General features: G+C 43.8%; 1 protein-coding gene across 1 annotated transcript in view; it reads right to left on the bottom strand.

Moving 5' to 3' along the window:
• PSTPIP2 (proline-serine-threonine phosphatase interacting protein 2) overlaps positions 1-12,872 on the bottom strand; it is an 86,572-nt gene extending 73,700 nt beyond the window's left edge. The window contains exon 1 of the mRNA XM_081252744.1: positions 12,785-12,872. Coding sequence (XP_081108870.1) covers positions 12,785-12,817 — 33 coding nt within the window. The 5' untranslated portion in view covers positions 12,818-12,872. The remainder of the gene's footprint in view (positions 1-12,784) is intronic.
• Positions 12,873-19,470: the final 6,598 nt, after the last annotated feature.

The following is a 19,470-nucleotide window of genomic DNA, read 5'->3' on the forward strand; positions in this document are numbered from 1 at the left end:
CAGTATTATTCACAATAACTAAAACATGGAAGCAATTCAAATGTCTATTGATGGATGAACGGATAAGCAAAATGTGGTATATACATACAATGGAATAATATTCAGCTTAAAAAGTAAGGAAATTCTGGGCTTCCCTGGTGGAGCAGTGGTTGAGAGTCCACCTGCCGATGCAAGGGACGCGGGTTTGTGCCCCGGTCTGGGAGGATCCCATGTGCCGCAGAGCAGCTAGGCCTGTGAGCCATGGCCACTGAGCCTGCGCGTCCGGAGCCTGTGCTCCGCAACGGGAGAGGCCACAACAGGGAGAGGCCCGCGAACCGCAAAAAAAAAAAAAAAAAAAAAAGTAAGGAAATTCTGACATATGCTGCAACACAGGTGAACCTTGAGGACATTACACTAAGTGAAAAAGCCAGTCATAAAAAGACAAAAACTCTATGATTCCACTCACATGAGGTACTCAGACTAGTCAAAATCATAGAGACAGAAATGTAATGGTGTTTACCAGGAGCTGGGGGAAGGGAAAATGGGGAGTTACTGTTTAATGGGTATAGACTTTCAGTTTTACAAGATGAAAAGAGTTTAGGGGATGGATGGTGGTAATGGTTGCACAAGAATGTGAATGTATTTAATACCACTGAACTGTACACTCAAAAAAGGCTACGGTGGTAAATTTTATGTTATGTGTATTTTATCACAACTTTAAAAAAATGTGGTAGAAGACTAAAAATGGCAACAAAAATTAAATATGTGGAATTCAGTTGCTTGGCCCCTGAATATTATGTATTGTACAGGGGGTGGAGGGTGGGGGGGTGACTCTTTAAACATCAAGTAGGTGAGACTTCAGTGTTCATTTATTCACTTATTAAACATTTATTGAGCACATACTCTGTTCTTGGAACTGTGTCAAGCTCTAGGGACACAGAGGTAAATAAGAGAGAAGTTGACCATAGTCCACCAAGGAAGACAAACAAGGAAAGATGGTTAAACAGAGAGTGATAAGTATGTTGTTAGAAATGTGCAACAGACTTGCAGAGAAAGTCTCCTCCCCAAGACCTGGAGGCTGGAGTAGAGGTCAGTGCAAAGGCTTGGGAAGGGAGCCAAGCAACACCTCCCACCAACCTCCCTGACCCCCAATACCTCTGGGGTGCAGCAAGCAGTCTTTCTTGTGTGGCTGCACCTCACAGAGTGAATGCCGAGGGTGTGAAGCAAGGGTCAGCCATCCTCTGTCACTACAACTTTTCTTATTTTTTATTCTGTGTGTGTGTATCTCCCTCTCCTAAAATATAGTTGTAAAAACAGTGATGTCACTGAGGTATGTGGCACTTACTACCATTCTTGGGGATTTATAAAAGCACTTGAAACTGGAAACTACCCCTATAAAAAAACAGTAATATGTTTAAAGAATGAACAGTGATCTATGAAAAAATATTTAAGAACATTGCAGCCTTTAAAAAAAAAGAAAAAAACAGTAAGGAAATGTAGCATTTAAATACCTAAGAATACTCTTTTGCTTTACTTTCACAAATATTTAGCTGTGATCATTTCTGTTAAAAAAGAAAGTCTTCACTTGGTTTCTAATCCCCTAATGCAGTCCAGTGTGACCTGGTCAGTGCTAATGTAACAGCCATATCTGACCGGTAAGCTGGGAGGCTATGTAACAGTTCCCAAAGATAGATTTTCATGAATGTTATGGGTTCATGCACTGGAGTTTAAGCTGCTCTGTGCTGCCCTGAGCCTCCTTACACATACAAATAGTGTAAAGCATTTAAGGCAAGAGCATTAGGGTCGACTGGGGAAAAGCTTTCCCCTTCTCATGAAGAACAAACCCCTATCACATGTGTTAAAATCCACTGCTTAACCTTTGTCTAACCTTCAGCCCAAAACTCACAAAGTAATACAGCTAATCCCAGAAAGCAAGTTTAAACAAACAGTCTACTGTGTCTTTAAAAAGCCTACTCTGCCTACTTTCCTCACATGCATGCTGTTCGAGAAGCAAGAAGCCCCTGATTCTGAGGAAGGTTCCAAAACCCTTGTTGGAGGCTGCGAGACTCACAGCAGCTATTTGAACAGTGGTGTCCAAAGTATCTGGTTTCCTGCTGCCTGCATTTTCTGGAGTGAGATCATATAGCTCTGCAGTCTTCATGGATTTATACACTTATACCAAGTTTGCATAAACCAAGTCTTTCTGACTTTAGAATTAACTTTAACTATGTGTATTTATCTGTGCATGTGTTCCCATAATGGGTATCTGAGACACCAAACTCAGAATTCTACATTCACTGTGTAACTCCAATCTGAATAAACTGTTTGTGGGGAAAAAAAAAATCTGATATAGTGGAGCATTAAAAAAAAGTCTCTGATAAAGATGAATAATGTCCCCTCAAAAACAGGAATTATGAAGTCCAGGAAAAGAACTTCTGTTGTCAGTGTCCTTGTCCCCACAGTGAGCCACAGCCACCCCCCGCCTCTGCAGGACACCCTCCAACACTAGCAGAGAGCAGAAGCAAGAAGAACTACAATCCTGCAGCCTGTGGAACTAAAACCACATTCACAGAAAGATAGACAAGATGAAAAGGCAGAGAGCTATGTATCAGATGAAGGAAAAAGATAAAACCCCAGAAAAACAACTAAATGAAGTAGAGATAGGCAACCTCCCAGAAAAAGAATTCAGAATAATGATAGTGAAGATGATCCAGGACCTCGGAAAAAGAATGGAGGCAAAGATCGAGAAGATGCAAGAAATGTTTAACAAAGACCTAGAAGAATTAAAGAACAAACAAACAGAGATGAACAATACAATAACTGAAATGACAAACACACTATGAGGAATCAACAGCAGAATAACTGAGGCAGAAGAACGGATAAGTGACCAGGAAGACAGAATGGTGGAATTCACTGCTGCAGAACAGAATAAAGAAAAAAGAATGAAAAGAAATGAAGACAGCCTAAGAGACCTCTGGGACAACATTAAAGACAACAACATTCGCATTATATGGGTCCCAGAAGGAGAAGAGAGAGAGAAAGGACCTGGGAAAATATTTAAAGAGATTATAGTCAAAAACTTCCCTAACATGGGAAAGGAAATAGCCACCCAAGTCCAGGAAGGGCAGCGAGTCCCATACAGGATAAACCCAAGGAGAAACACGCTGAGACACATATTAATCAAATTGGCAAAAATGAAAGACAAAGAAAAATTATTGAAAGCAGCAAGGGAAAAATGACAAATAACATACAAGGGAACTCCCAAAAGGTTAACAGCTGATTTCTCAGCAGAAACTCTACAAGCCAGAAGGGAGTGGCATGATATATTTAAAGTGATGAAAGGGAAGAACCTACAACCAAGATTACTCTACCCGGCAAGGATCTCATTCAGATTCGATAAAGAAATCAAAAGCTTTACAGACAAGCAAAAGCTAAGAGAATTCAGCACCACCAAACCAGCTCTACAACAAATACTAAAGGAACTTCTCTAAGTGGGAAACACAAGAGAAGAAAAGGACCTACAAAAACAAACCCAAAACAATTAAGAAAATGGTCATAGGAACATACATATCGATAATTACCTTAAACGTGAATGGATTAAATGCTCCAACCAAAAGACACAGGCTTGCTGAATGGATACAGAAACAAGACCCATATATATGCTGTCTACAAGAGATCCACTTCACACCTAGGGACACATACAAACTGAAAGTGAGGGGATGGAAAAAGATATTCCATGTAAATGGAAATGAAAAGAAAGCTGGAGTAGCAATACTCATATCAGATAAAATAAACTTTTAAATAAAGAACGAGACAAGGAAGGACACTACATGATGATCAAGGGATCAATCCAAGAAGAAGATGTAACAATTATAAATATATATGCACCCAAAACATAGGAGCACCTCAATACCTAAGGCAACTGCTAACAACTATACAAGAGGAAATCGACAGTAACACAATAATAGTGGGGGATTTTAACACCTCACTTACACCAATGGACAGATCAACCAAAATGAAAATATATAAGGAAACAGAAGCTTTAAAGGACACAATAGACCAGATAGATTTAAGTGATATTTATAAGACATTCCATCCAAAAACAGCAGATTACACTTTCTTCTCAAGTGCACACGGAACATTCTCCAGGATAGATCACATCTTGGGTCACAAATCAAGCCTCAGTAAATTTAAGAAAATTGAAATCATATCAAGCATCTTTCCTGACCACAATGCTATGAGATTAGAAATGAATTACAAGGAAAACAACGTAAAAAACACAAACACATGGAGGCTAAACAATATGTTACTAAATAATCAAGAGATCACTGAAGAAATCAAAGAGGAAATCAAAAAATACCTAGAGACAAATGACAATGGAAACACGATGATCCAAAACCTATGGGATGCAGCAAAAGCAGCTCTAAGAGGGAAGTTTATAGCTATACAAGCCTACCTCAAGAAACAAGAAAAATCTCAAATAAACAATCTAACCTTACACTTAAAGGGACTAGAGAAAGAAAAACAAACAAAACCCAAAGTTAGTAGAAGGAAAGAAATCATAAAGATCAGAGCACTAATAAATGAAATAGAAACGAAGAAAACAATAGCAATGATCAATAAAACTAAAACCTGGTTCTTTGAGAAGATAAACAAAATTGATAAACCATTAGCCAGACTCATCAAGAAAAAGAGGGAGAGGACTCAAATCAATAAAATTAGAAATGAAAAAGGAGAAATTACAACAGACACTGCAGAAATACAAAGCATCCTAAGAGACTACTACAAGCAACTCTATGCCAATAAATTGGACAACCTAGAAGAAATGGACAAATTCTTAAGAAAGGTAAAACCTTCCAAGACTGAACCAGGAAGAAACAGAAAATATGAACAGACCAATCACAGATAATGAAATTGAAACTGTGATTAAAAATCTTCCAACAAACAAAAGTCCAGGACCACATGGCTTCACAGGTGAATTCTATCAAACATTTAGAGAAGAGCTAACACCATCCTTCTCAAACTCTTCCAAAAAATTGCAGAGGAAGGAACACTCCCAAACTCATTCTATGAGGCCACCATCACCCTGATACCAAAACCAGACAAAGATACTGCAGAAAAAGAAAATTACAGACCAATATCACTGATGAATATAGATGCAAAAATCCTCAACAAAATACTAGCACACAGAATCCAACAACACATTAAAAGGATCATACACCATGATCAAGTGGGATTTATCCCAGGGATGCAAGGATTCTTCAATATACACAAATCAATTAATGTGATACACCATATTAACAAACGGAAGAATGAAAACCATACGATCATCTCAATAGATGCAGAAAAAGCTTTTGACAAAATTCAACACCCATTTATGATAAAATATCTCCAGAAAGTGGGCATACAGGGAATCTATCTCAACATAATAGAGGCCATATATGACAAACCCACAGCAAATATCATTCTCAATGGTGAAAAACTGAAAGCATTTCCTCTAAGATCAGGAACAAGACAAGGATGTCCACTCTTACCACTAGTATTCAACATAGTTTTGGAAGTCCTAGCCATGGCAATCAGAGAAGAAAAAGAAATAAAAGGAATACAAACTGGAAAAGAAGAAGTAAAACTGTCACTGTTTGCAGATGACATGATACTATACATAGAGAATCCTAAAAATGCCACCAGAAAACTACTAGAGCTAATCAGTAGCTAAAAGTAGCAGGATACAAAACGCACAGAAATCTCTTGCATTCCTATACATTAATGATAAAAATCTGAAAGAGAAATTAAGGAAACACTCCCATTTACCATTGCAACAAAAAGAATTAAATACCTAGGAATAAACCTACCTAGGGAGACAAAAGACCTGTATTCAGAAAGCTATAAGACACTGATGAAAGAAATTAAAGATGATACCAACAGATGGAGAGATATACCATGTTCTTGGATTGGAAGAATCAACATTGTGAAAATGACTATACTACCCAAAGCAATCTACAGATTCAATGCAATCCCTATCAAATTACCAATGGCATTTTTTACGGAACTAGAACAAAAAATCTTAAAATTAGTATGGAGGCACAGAAGACCCTGAATAGCCAAAGCAGCCTTGGGGGAAAAAAACGGAGCTGGAAGAATCAGACTCCCTGACTTCAGACTATACTACAAAGCTACAGTAATCAAGACAATATGGTACTGGAACAAAAACAGAAACACAGATCAATGGAACAAGACAGAAAGCCCAGAGATAAACCCACGCACCTATGGTCAACTAATCTATGACAAAGAAGGCAAGGATATAAAATGGAGAAAAGACAGTCTCTTCAATAAGTGGTGCTGGGACAGGGAGATCAGCTCGGTGCTTTGTGACCGCCTGGAGGGGTGGGATAGGGAGGGTGGGAGGGAGACGCAAAAGGGAGGGGATATGGGAACATATGTATATGTATAACTGATTAAATTTGTTATAAAGCAAAAAAATAAAATAAAATAGTAAAAAAATAAAAAAAATAAGTGGTGCTGGGAAAACTGGACAGCTACATGGAAAAGAATGAAATTAGAACACTCCCTAACACCATACACAAAAATAAACTCAAAATGGATTCGAGACCTAAATGTAAGACTGGACACTATAAAACTCTTAGAGGAAAACATAGGAAGAACACTCTTTGACATAAATCACAGCAAGATCTTTTTTGATCCACCTCCTACAGTAATGGAAATAAAAACAAAAATAAACAAATGGGACCTAATGAAACTTCAAAGCTTTTGCACAACAAAGGAAACCATAAACAAGACAAAAAGACAACCCTCAGAATGGGAGAAAATAGTTGCAAACGAATCAACGGACAACAGATTAATCTCCAAAATATATAAACAGGTCATGCAGCTCAATATTAAAGCAACAAACAACCCAATGGAAAAATGGGCAGAAGACCTAAGTAGACATTTCTCCAAAGAAGACATACAGATGGCCAAGAAGCACATGAAAAGCTGCTCAACATCACTAATTACTAGAGAAATGCAAATCAAAACTACAATGAGGTATGACCTCACACCAGTTAGAATGGGTATCATCAGAAAATCTACAAACAACAAATGCTGGAGAGGGTGTGGAGAAAAGGGAACCCTCTTGCACTGTTGGTGGGAATATAAATTGATACAGCCACTATGGAGAACAGTATGGAGGTTCCTTAAAAAACTAAAATAGAATTACCATATGATCCAGCATCCCACTACTGGGCATATACCCAGAGAAAACCATAATGTTCATTGCAGCACTATTTACAATAGCCAGGTCATGGAAGCAACCTAAATGCCCATCAACAGATGAATGGATAAAGAAGTTGTGGTACATATATACAATGGAATATTACTCAGCCATAAAAAGGAACAAAATTGAGTCATTTGTTGAGATGTGGATGGATCTAGAGACTGTCATACAAAGTGAAGGAAGTCAGAAAGAGAAAAACAAATATCGTATATTAACGCATGTATGTGGAACCTTGAAAAATGGTACAGATGAACCGGTTTACAGGGCAGAAGTTGAGACACAGATGTAGAGAACAAACGTATGGACAGCAAGTGGGGAAAGCCGCGGGTGGGTGGGGATGGTGGTGTGCTAAACTGGGCGATTAGGATTGACATGTATACACTGATGTTTATAAAACTGATGATTACTACTAAGAACCTGCTCTATAAAAAAATAAATAAAATTAAATTAAAAAAAAAAGAAAGTCCAGGAAGGATAAGAATGGAAGTCTAATCATAATATACTACTTAGCTTTAAACTAAACAATTTTTACATGCTGTGGGAATTCCCTGGTTGTCCAGTGGTTAGGACTCCATGCTTTCACTGCTGAGGGCCAGGGTTCAATCCCTGGTGGGGGGAACTAAGATCCCACAAGCTGTGCGGCCAAAAAACAAACAAACAAAATAAAGCAATTTTTACATGCTGTGACAACATAAATAATGTTTATATTGTTTTTCATTATAAGCCTTTTGGAAACATCTGGATATTTAAAGAATGTGCTTGCATCATCTAGATTTTTTAAGGCTTGTTAACAAACTTTTGTTTCCTTTCTACTTGTTCAGATTTTGTTTTATATATTTCAGTAAGAATTTCTTATTCTCCTTAGAAGGTAGGTCCCATGCCTCTTATTAAATTTTAAAGAAGCTAAAACAAGAAAAAAGGATTTTGATAATTATTTTAAAGATATAGACCCCAGTGGCTGCTCTAGGAAGAATGAACTGGAGGGCTCAATCGTCAATGACTTTACCTTGCATTTTGCCACCAGGCAGGACAATAGCCCTCCTGGTGTGTTTCTAGGGACTGGTTTCCAAGGGAGAGGATTAAAAAATAAAAGCAACAGCCTATACATTGTATAAAATAGCACATGGGGTGAGCATGAAGGGTCTGTGTGATAACCTGTTTTCTTCTTTGTTTATTTAAGAAAAAAAAAGCACCCTCCCATACTGTATAGAGAAAAGTCAAGGAGCAAAGTCAGATGCAGCACCAGCTCAAGCTCTGGTAATACCCAGAATGACCAGATTCCAAAGTGGCCAGAGGTTTGAAGCAGAGGGACAGCCCTGGGTGGCCAGGGGCAATGAGCAAGCTCCTTCCCCTGGTCACTCACCAGGCAGAGCAGAGAGGCCGCACCCACTGCAGGTGTTCGGGTGGGAAGAGTGCAGGACAGACAGTAGGAAGCTGGTCTGGGCCAAGAGCCGTGAGAATCAGGACGACTAGGTCAAAATAAGGGTCTAGAGGACATAGAGGGTCAGGCTGGGCCTCACACCCTTGTGAGGAATGTGGGACTCTCCTGTGGCAGGACATCTTGCTCTTCTGGAGCAGGTTCTACAGTCACCTGTGCATGGCCACATGGATCACAGGCCAAAGGCTGGGACTTTCCCTCTGTGGCCTCCTTCCTTGGAGCCCTGGAAACCAATTCCATGGTCCCCGTCTTATTCCAACAAGGTACCACCAACATTAACCAGAATAAATAACAGCACCGCTTAACCACATGACTGCTGGGAGGGAAAGAGCACACAGGCGTTGTGTCCGAGTCAGGCAAACTTGGCTGGGGACTATCCCAGTTTTAAAGAACATTTGAGTATTCCCTTTTCAAACAAATCCACCGAAAGGTTGCTTTAACTAAACTCTCCATGGGGCATTTGAATAAGATTATTTGTAAAGTATGCGCTGACTTATACCTTTTCAGGAACATCTACCTAATTTAACCATGGGTCTCTCAACTTTCATGGAACATTCCCCTCCTGGGCCTGTGATGGCTCCTGTGAGGATTGAATCCCTACATCTCTGCCTCTCTTTCTCTGACCCCTCTCTCTTCCTACCAAAATACAGGTAGTCACCAAGAGTGCTTCTCTGGGGACCTCTTATCTCTTGATTCTTTCTTCTCAAGTAACGGTCACCCATTTCCTTTGTCACCTCTGTGCTGATAATAGTTGACAATCACAAGTGCTCACTATGCGCCAGGCATGTGCTAAACTCTGATTTAATCCTCACAACAGTCCTAGAGCGTAGACATTGGTATTGTCCTCATTTTTCTACATGGAAAAACTGAGTATGGGAGTTGAAGTAATCTGCCCAAGGTCACCCAGCTACAAGGGGCAGACCCGGGATTCAAACCTGGCCAGGCCACCTCATAGCCTCTGCTGATGACCCTTCTGCACGTTATGCTGTTCCGTGCACTCTCTTGCTTGGACACCCTTTCCAAGGTGCTGGGGCCATCTCCACCAGCCCCTCAAACCCAGAATGTTGACATCAGAGCACACTCACTGACGTGTTTGTACTGGTTGTTAAAATATTAAAATACCCCCAAACCTTGCTGTCTGGCACCCTGTTCCTTCCCCAAGACCTCCCCACATCCAGCAACCCTGGCATGGTCCTGGGGGGTGGGGACCGGGTGGCGGGGGGGGTTCAGGATGCTCCTGGCCTGCCTATTGTCAATACCGCTTCTGCTTTTTCTTCCTTCCCTCCCCACAAACCAGTTCCTCATCTGACTTCCTTATTTCTGGCATCCACACCTCATTTTCCTGTTCACCTTACACAGAGCTTCCTTCAAGCTCTCCTTCCCTCTCTCCTACTGTCCAGCTTCAATTGGTGACCCTGTCCTGTGGCTCTGACTTCTTGTACCCTCTGCCATTCCTCCCATCTGTCTCCTCCTGTCTCTTCCCTATGATTTCCATCCTGGAACAGACCCTTTCTACTCCTGGCCCAGTTTTCTTCACTCCTGCTAGACTCTCCCATCCCCTGACCCCTTTGCCCTCTACGTCCCTGAGGACAGGCATTCAAGACCAAAGCCTGCCCTCCTTGCCGGCTTCCTAATGAGGAATCTACCTTCAACCCAAGAGTATGGTCTTAACCCCTGCAAATGCCACCTCTATACAGAGAAGGTATTTTCTTAAATATTTAGTAAATTCACTCAACTGATACCCACCTTGTTTCCAAAGTTTTCTACCTTCTGTAATCACAACCTTCTTGTCCTTGAAGCATGAAAGTTATTGCCATCCCCTCAGTGATAACAACAGCCTTGCTCCCCGCCCCCACCCCTGAGAGTGTGAGAGCATCGCACGCAGCCCCTGAGGTCTCCAACAGTTTCCCTTCTGCTCCTTTTCTCCCAAATCCAGGCTGACTGTCCCATCTGCCTGATTCCTAAGCATCCACGTGCAAAGCACCATCGCAGTTCTGGGGGCTCAGTGGATGGTGCGAGCCAGTGCAAACCTCCCAGGAGCTCATGGTTGGAGCTGAAGGAGAAAGATATCCACATGAAGAGTCAAATGATGTCCCACCATCTACCTCTGGCAGTGCCAAAGGGACACTCTCGCTGAGCACCAGCCTCGTTGAAGGCATTCACTGAGCGTTTGGTCTATGCAGAGTCCTGCTCCACTATTTAATAGCTCTACAAACTTGGGGAATGTTGCTTAACCTGTCTGCCTCTCAGTTTCCTCATCTGTAAAATGGGATACTCAGTAAGGGTAGTTGTGAGATTTAATGAGCGGTATGTGTAAAGTGCTTGCCACAGACTCTATACACAGTAATATTAGCTATTACTGTTTTTATTATTTGACATAAAGTATAGGAAATTAGAGGTGGAAGATATCTTTGCAAACTATATCTCAGGATCTCCTATCTTCTGAAAGTAAAAGCTCAGAGGGAAAAAAAAGAAAGTAAAACCCCAGCAATTTCTCTGCCTTGGACCTTCACCCTACCTCTAACTCCCAACACAGATCTCACGTCTCCCTCCTCCCCTAACCACTCCTCCAAGTCTGCACTGGGAGCGGCTGGGGGGCTGCCTTCCTATGGCCTGGGAGACCTCTGAGGATGGAGGCCGCAGCTCTCACCCCACTACATGCCCTGTCAGCCTTACAGATCCACTGTACTCATTCAACCACTATTTGCTGAGAACCTACTGGCATCAGCCTGTGCAAGGGGCAGTGGCATTGAAAGCCAGCACAATAACTGTCCACAAGGTGCTCACATGCTTGTAGGCACCCAAATTCAAAACCATAAACTGACAGATGCTATGAAGGAACAGAACATGTGCTATCGGGTGCAGTCAGGAAAGGCTTCCCTGAAGAGAAGACACTGGGCAGAGATCTGAAAACTGAGTGTTACACTTTGAGGGGAAGAAAGGCAGGTCTCTGTACCCTGCTTTTTCCCACAATGCCTGTCATGGGACCCAGAAGTCCTTTATTCTACCCAAAGAACTCCCAGGCCTCCTCAAGGGGACAGCTGCGAGGTTGTTCACCTTCTCTGTGAAGCTGCGGCGGGGTGGGGGGGGGGCGGTGAGCTGCACCCTACAGGTGGGCAGTGCCCCAGGAGAACCTCAAAAACTCCAGGAAAAGGGACTTCACAAAGCAGGGTCTAAACTGTGTCCCGGGGGTTACAGGGCCAGGTTTCTCTACCCAGCAGCTCTAGATAGGGGACAGGAACCTGCTAAGCAGCTATGAGGCTGAATAGGGGAAAATCAGGGTCTCAAGTAAGGAGCTGGGGCGGCTTGGCAGCAGTAGGTCAGTCTGGAGACGTGCTGACTTTCTGCTCCTGCCTTAAAGGGATGAGGGCGGTTCCTCCGAATGAGGGGGTACAGACCCTTGAGGGGCACCTGCGGAGTCAGATGACGGGGGAAGAGGACTGGACAGAGGGAGAGGGGCAGGCAGAACTGCTGCCTCCTGGTTGGGCCGGTCCTCGGGCTCAGATGTCCCCACCAGCTGGCAGGGTCTCACACACGCACCGACCTCCCCCTGGGCGGGGCAAAGGCAGGGAGAGGCTCAGGAAGCGGAGCTGCGAAACCCGGCAAAGCTTCTGCTAGAGAACGCCTCTAGGGTCGTCTGCCGGGCCGAGCCGGGATCTAATGGGGCTCGGACAGGCTGTACGTTTCCGTGGACCTGGAAAAGCCGATCAGCCTGGCTAAGTTCACCCCACGTTCTGCGCCCCACGTCCCCCCAAATCCGCTCACAGCGCAGCCCCAGGGGCCACCGCCGACTTTCCCCGGACGGGTGACTCCTCCCTTTGGGTCTCGGTTTCCCCATGAGATGAGGGGGGAATGTCCCGACTCTAAGACTACACCCGTCAGCAGTGTCCGGGGGCGCGGGCGGAGGAGGGGGAGCCTGGGAACCGGATCCCGGGGACCCGCGGGCGCGCGGCGGGCTGCGGGAAGTGCAGAGAGGGGCCGGCGGCGGTGCCTCCCCTCGCGTTCTGCCCCGGAGCACTGGGCAGGCGCCCACGGCTCCCCTCGGAGCCCCCGTTCCCGAGCCCGGCGATGGGTCGCTTACCCCGCCGACTTACCCAAAAGTTCCCCTTGAACAGTGAGCCCGTCATGGCCGGCGCGCGAGGAGAGGAGAAAGCCAGAGCAGGCGCGCTGCGACGCGGACTGTCAGGGCCAGCGGCGCGTCCCGCCCCCGAGTCCCACCCCCGCGCCTGCCCCGCGCAGCCCCGCCCCGCGCCGCTAGCACCAGGCACGCCGCACTCGTCCCGCGCGTAATTGAGGGGCTGGCTGCCCGCGGGTTAGGGCCCTGCGGCGTCAGGCTTCAGTTAGTCAGCCCTACATTCCCCCTCCTTCGGGAGGCCTTTAAGGATTGGAAGGAACCGGTCCTGTCGCCTCCCCGAATTCGGCTCCGTTCCTGCCCACAAGCCCCCTCCTCCCTCGACCCAATTCCTCACGGAGAAATCCAGGCTCTGCGCGGTGGTGGAAGGAGCCCCGGATCGGAGGTGGTCGCGGGGACAGCGCGTCGGCTCTGTGAAGCCTGAGCATTGACAATGCTAGCTGCCGCGTCAGGTGTGGGCGCTTCATCTAGTCAAGTGCAGGACCCCAGAGAAGCCCGCCACAGACAGACAAGCATGTTTTAGTCTCAAAGTGATGGAAAGATCACTGATACTGTTTCCCCTTGACTCTAGGTCCCTCAGTGGGGTCCTTACAAGGCATCCGGGAACTCAGCTCCTCGCGACCCTTCCGCATCTTAGGACCCAGACCCAATACCCTTTTCCACCAATCCCATTCCAGAAGTAGGAGCCCGAACTTCCCTCCTCTCCCTCCATTTTCGTAACATAACACACTCATAAACATAACCCAAGGCAAGTCAGACCCATCCGGGCTTTGTAGTAATACGGCACTCTGGGACAAAGTACTGCCCTGTGCTACATGCCCTGAACCAAAACTGAAGCCCAGAGAGGCTGATTGACTTGACCAAGATCACAGCGTATTTAAGGTATGAAGAGCTCGGTTACAACTCTTCCCTTCCAAACAGAATCAGAGCCCAGGATAGAGGTCATTCCTGGGACAGATCCATTCAAGGAGGGGAGGATGAAGGTCGAGTGCCAGCCCAGAACCTCATGCCTGGAGAGGCAAGCTTTGCCTCTGAGCAGGTTCTAGCTTGGTGCAGAGTGAAAGGACAGTTGCTGGGGTGATATGAAGGACAGTTGGAAGATTCTGCCTGGTAATACCTAGCCCCCTCCCCTGTGATGAAATCCCACCAGTAGAGACATCGCAACAACGATAGAGAGGTGGCCTCCAACTCTGGGTCACTCCGAGGACATGCATTCATTCATCTTGTTGTTCATGTCTTTGGAAAGCAGTTAGGTTAGAAGGAAGAAAGGGAAGCCTGACAGCATCATAAAGGGCAGCAGAGGCCACAGAGGGCACCAGGGGCACAGGCTAAACAGCAGGAAGGGTAAGAAATAGTGACAACTAGGGAAATGAAAGATGCTGCAGTGCCACGGACAGCATCAAAGCTTTTTCCTGGGAGTTTTGAATATTTTGCAACAAATATTTTAAATACAATTCTAATTAAGTTTTCATTTTGAACATTTTTTTTTTAACATCTCACGGTACATTGTACTTGATTTTCATGGTTCAAACCCAGTCCCCTGGATTTTAACTCTCTTCCACCACCCGGTGGCAAGATTGCAAATGGTTGTCCGCGCTGCCAGAAAATATTCCTCATTCATTCCTCATCTACTAACCTCATCACCTGGACAGGTGTTGGGAGTAAAAAGACAAGTAATATCTGTACTATATCCAAGGGTCTATAACAATTTGGGGACATTTTACTAACGAAATTAAATAACACTACTACAGCAACAATGGAATGATGAAGTTTAATGATCAATACATTTAAGATAAACCACTATTAATGTTTTGGCATCTCTTCCGATAATATACATTTGCATGATTGAGCTCTTACTGTACGTAAAATTTTGAGTTTTGCTTTTGTAACTTAACAGAATTTCATTCGTTATTTTCTAAAGTCCTTTAACACACTTTTCCTAACAAAAAGTTTGATAGGGCTTCCCTGGTGGCGCAGTGGTTGAGAGTCCGCCTGCCGATGCAGGGGACACGGGTTCATGCCCCGGTCCGAGAAGATCCCACATGCCGCGGAGCGGCTGGGCCCGTGAGCCATGGCCGCTGAGCCTGCGCGTCCAGAGCCTGTGGTCCGCAACGGGAGAGGCCACAACAGTGAGAGGTCCGCGTACCGCAAAAAAAAAAAAAAAAGTTTGATAGCACCTGGTGCTGGCCAACAAGCCAGATACTCTTTCATGTAAAAATTGAAAGTCTCTGTGAAGAGAAATTTGGCCATGTCGTCAAAATTTTACATGCTCTTATTTATTTATTTATTTGGGGGCCACGAGGCTTGCAGGATCTTGCAGGATTGTTCCTGACCAGGAATTGAACCTACACCCTCAGCAGTGAAAGCGCAGAGTCCTAACCACTGGAGTGCCAGGGAATTCCCTAACTGCTCCTGTGTTTTGACCCAACAATTCCATGTTGAAGAATTTACCCTCCAAATATCCTTATGTGTGCCAAGTGAAGTATGTATAGTTATTTATAACAGCATGTTATTCTGCCAAAGATTTTAAAGAACTAAATGCCATCAGTGGAGAACTAGCTCAATAGATTGTGATACAGCTATACAATGAAATCATATTCAAGCATTAAAAAAGTGAGGAATCTGTGTTTTGATATGGGACAATCAACAGCTATTAAGTGGGGGAAAAAAAAGCAAAACAAACTGCCATTGGATGAGGAGGAAAAGGAATAGACACGTTTTAAATGGGTTTCTTTGATGGGGGGATGGGGCAGAGAGGGGCACAGGCGGGAAGGAGACCTACTTTTCTTCATGCTCTCGGGACCTCTGAATTTATACAGTGTGAATTTATTTCAAACCCCCCCAAAATTAAAAAGAAAAATCTTCAGTGTCATTTTTTAACTTTTGTGTAATTTCCTATCAAGTGGATATACCAATACTTCCTTAGCATTTTATTAATGCTTTTAGAAATATTACTGTGATAAATCTTTCATATAAATTTTTGTTAAAATTCTTCATATTGGAATGTTCATAGCAGCACTGTTCACAATAGCCAAGATATGGAAACAACCTAAATGTCCATGGACAGATGAATGGATAAAGAAGATGTGGTACACATATACAATGGAATATGACTCAGCCATAAAAAAGAATGAAATAAATGCCATTTTCAGCAACATGGTTGCAACTAGAGATTATCATACTGAGTGAAATACATCAGAAAAAGACAAATACCATATGATATCACCTATATGTGGAATCTAAATGACACAAATGAACCTATCTACGAAACAGAAACAGACTCATGGACATAGAGAACAGACTTGCGGTTGCCAAGGGGGAGGGGTTTGGGGGAGGGATGGAGTGGGAGGTTGGGGCTAGCAGATGTAAGCTGTTACAGATGGAATGGATAAACAACAAGGTCCTACTGTGTAGCACAGGGAACTATATTCAATATCCTATGATAAACCATAATGGAAAAGAATATTTTAAAAAAGAAGGCATATATATGTATAACTGAATCACTTTGCTGTACAGCAGAAATCAGCATTGAAAATCAACTATACCTCAAAAAAAATTCCTCATAGTTGCATTACAGGTTAAATAATATAAACATTTTTAAGGTTTTGAAATAAAACTGTCAAATTGTTTTCCAGAAGTTAGGGAGGAAAAGGAGGCTTCCCCAGAAGGAAATAGGGATCTTTTCCCTGAAATAGGATAAATGGATGGTGAGCAGCAAAAATAACAAATGCCCACTAAAATCACCAATTTTCCTTCACACTTTAAAAACATCGGTCTGCATTCCTCTTCCTCCTCTCCACCAATTCCTCTTAGTTGTTCCTTCTTGAAACACTGCTTTCTTCTTGTCTCTGCTCTCCTCACAAAGCCACGTTTCCCTATCACAATTAAGTCCCAAATGCCCCTGTGTGGTCAAGACCCTCCCTACCCTGACCTTTCCCACTTCACTCCCTGGCTTCCTCCCCTCTCCTCACCCCAGGCCAGTCAGGTTTTTCTGCCATCCCAACTTTGCTCATCTTTTGCAGGCTGCCTGGGTGCTACTCTTCTTTCTGCTCAAGTTCCATCTCAGCACCACTTCCCCACCTTCTCCAGCCGTCAGTGTCTTCTCACTTCTTGAATTTCTAGAAATTGTCATCCTTGTCACACAAACTAGCCCTTAATGAAGTATAATTTATATCCTTATGTTCTTCTCTAATTTCTGTTCCTGATAGCTTACCTCCCCAAGTACACTGAAAAACACCTCAAGATAAGGATATTTTCTCAAGTACTCTCATGGATTAGACAATGATGGAGCCAGCCAGGGAATTCAATAAGCTCTCTCTGATCATCAACAGCAGAACCAATTTTTACTTCAGTTCCTATAGTCCAATCCCTCCCTTCCAGGAGACGGGAACAAACCTGGCCAAGGAGGTAAAGCCAGGATCTGAGGACCAGGACCTGGCCAAGCAGAGGCCATGGCACAAAAGCACCAGAGGGCAGGAGTAAGCTGTGTTATTAGGTCTGCCAAGTCAATGTCAAAAGCAGAGAGGATGGATTTCGTCACTTAGAAGCTGAGTAGATTGAGGGTCAGAACAGGACAGGAATAGAATACAAAGGGAAAACTTCCAGGAGGAGGCTTCAGTGCCCAAGGGCTACTAGCTGCATGGATCAAAGCAAGGGTTAGGGTGAATACCATTGTTGGGGCCCAAGGCAGACCACCCACAAAATATGCCTCAGTGGCATAACTGATTTTGAGTTAAAGTTATTTAAATTGCAAATGCAAGAGGGACACTTGACCATCCTGTCTCCCTGAAAGCAGGAAATAAATCTCCCATTTGGAAGGTGCCCTCCCAGTACTAGGTTGAAATACATCCTTATCACCAGAGATATGGAATTCAGCCTTTATAAACAAAACTTGTTACTGTAATTCTGTCATTTACTACCCCAAGCCCAAACTCTGTTTAGACTCACTTATTAAGCACCCAAAGCCTAAGTTTCTTTGTCCTGACAATTCCTATCAAATTTATTCTTTGTCTAAAAAGTATAGGGGCTTCCCCTGGTGGTGCAGTGGTTAAGAATCCACCTGCCAATGCGGGGGACATGGGTTCAAGCCCTGGTCCAGGAAGATCCCACATGCCGTGGAGCAACTAAGCCCGTGTGCCACAAATACTGAGCCTGCGCTCTAGAGCCCGCGAGCCACAACTGCTGAGCCTGTGTGCCACAACTACTGAAGCCCTCATGCCTAGAGCCCGTGCTCCGCAACAGAAGCTACTACAAGAAGTCTGCGCACCGCAACGAAGAGTAGCCCCCGCTCACCGCAGATAAAGCCCGCGCGCAGTGACTAAGACCCAATGCAGCCAAATATAAAAATAAATATATTTAAAAATAAATAAAAAGTGTAAAAGTTGCCTGCTTTAGCCACTTCTTATATCCCATTTCTGAGACTTCCATGTGCACGAATTAAAATTTGTTACTTTTTCTCTTGTTGATCTGTCAGGTGTCAATTTTATTAGTACGCCAGTCAAAGAGGGGGAGGGGAAAATTCCCTCTCCTCAACACCTTTTAAGTTTGGAATTTTCATAAGTGAAAGTGAGTGAGGTAAGGAACTCAGAGGATCTGTTCCTGGTCAAAGTAGTTTAAAGATGGAAAAACTTTGATATTCACTGTCACAAAAAACAACCTACTGCATGTGGGGCTTTCTCGTCAAAAGTCACCATTTAAGAGTGAAAAGCAAGCTAAAGAATAGGAGATGAAATTTATAATACATTTATCCTACAAAGAACTCATATCCAGTATGTGTATATATATATATATATATATATGTATGTGTGTGTGCCTGTGTGTGTGTGTGTGTGTGTATATATATAACTTATAAAACTAAAACCAAAAAACCAGGACTGTTTCTAGGGCTGGGGCAGGAAATATACAATATAAGGTAAGCATGGAGCATTTTGCAGTACCAGAAAGCCCACACGTACACATACACAATTGAGGGCATTACAAAGGGGCACTGGAGCCAACTGAAAGAGGCCACAATGACCAAAGCTGGAACAATTTGAACAAGAGAAATGTAATACTGCATTATAACCCAAAGTATAAAATAATTAACCAGGAATTCGTACTGATATAAATAGGTGACTGAATACATAAATAAAGGACATATAAATCTTCTGTGCATAATTCCAAATAATTTATGTTGATGCTCCACCTTCAAGGAGGTGAGCAAAACTTCCCATCCCTTCAGTGGAAGCTATGAGTAGTCACTTCCCCCCAAAGAATACAATATGGAAGGAGGTGGTGGGAGAGTAACCTTACAGTGGAGAAGCCTGATAAACAAAACCTCAGGCAGGTGATCAAGATTAACATGAACAGTCATAACTCACACTGACAGTATGTACCCTTGACATCAGGTGATAAGACTGGTAATTTACCTCTGTGGTCTTTCACCTAAAAACCTATAACCCTAGTCTAATCATGAGGAAAACATCAAAGTGAAAGACATTCGGGCTTCCCTAATGGCACAGTGGTTGAGAGTCTGCCTGCCAATGCAGGGGACACGGGTTCGTGCCCTGGTCCGGGAGGATCCCACATGCCATGGAGCGGCTGGGCCCGTGAGTCACGGCCGCTGAGCCTGCGCGTCCGGAGCCTGTGCTCCGCAACAGGAGAGGCCAC

This window comes from Mesoplodon bidens (genome assembly GCF_964165515.1).
Source record: "Mesoplodon bidens genome assembly, chromosome: 13".
NCBI classification, from domain to species: domain Eukaryota; kingdom Metazoa; phylum Chordata; class Mammalia; order Artiodactyla; family Ziphiidae; genus Mesoplodon; species Mesoplodon bidens.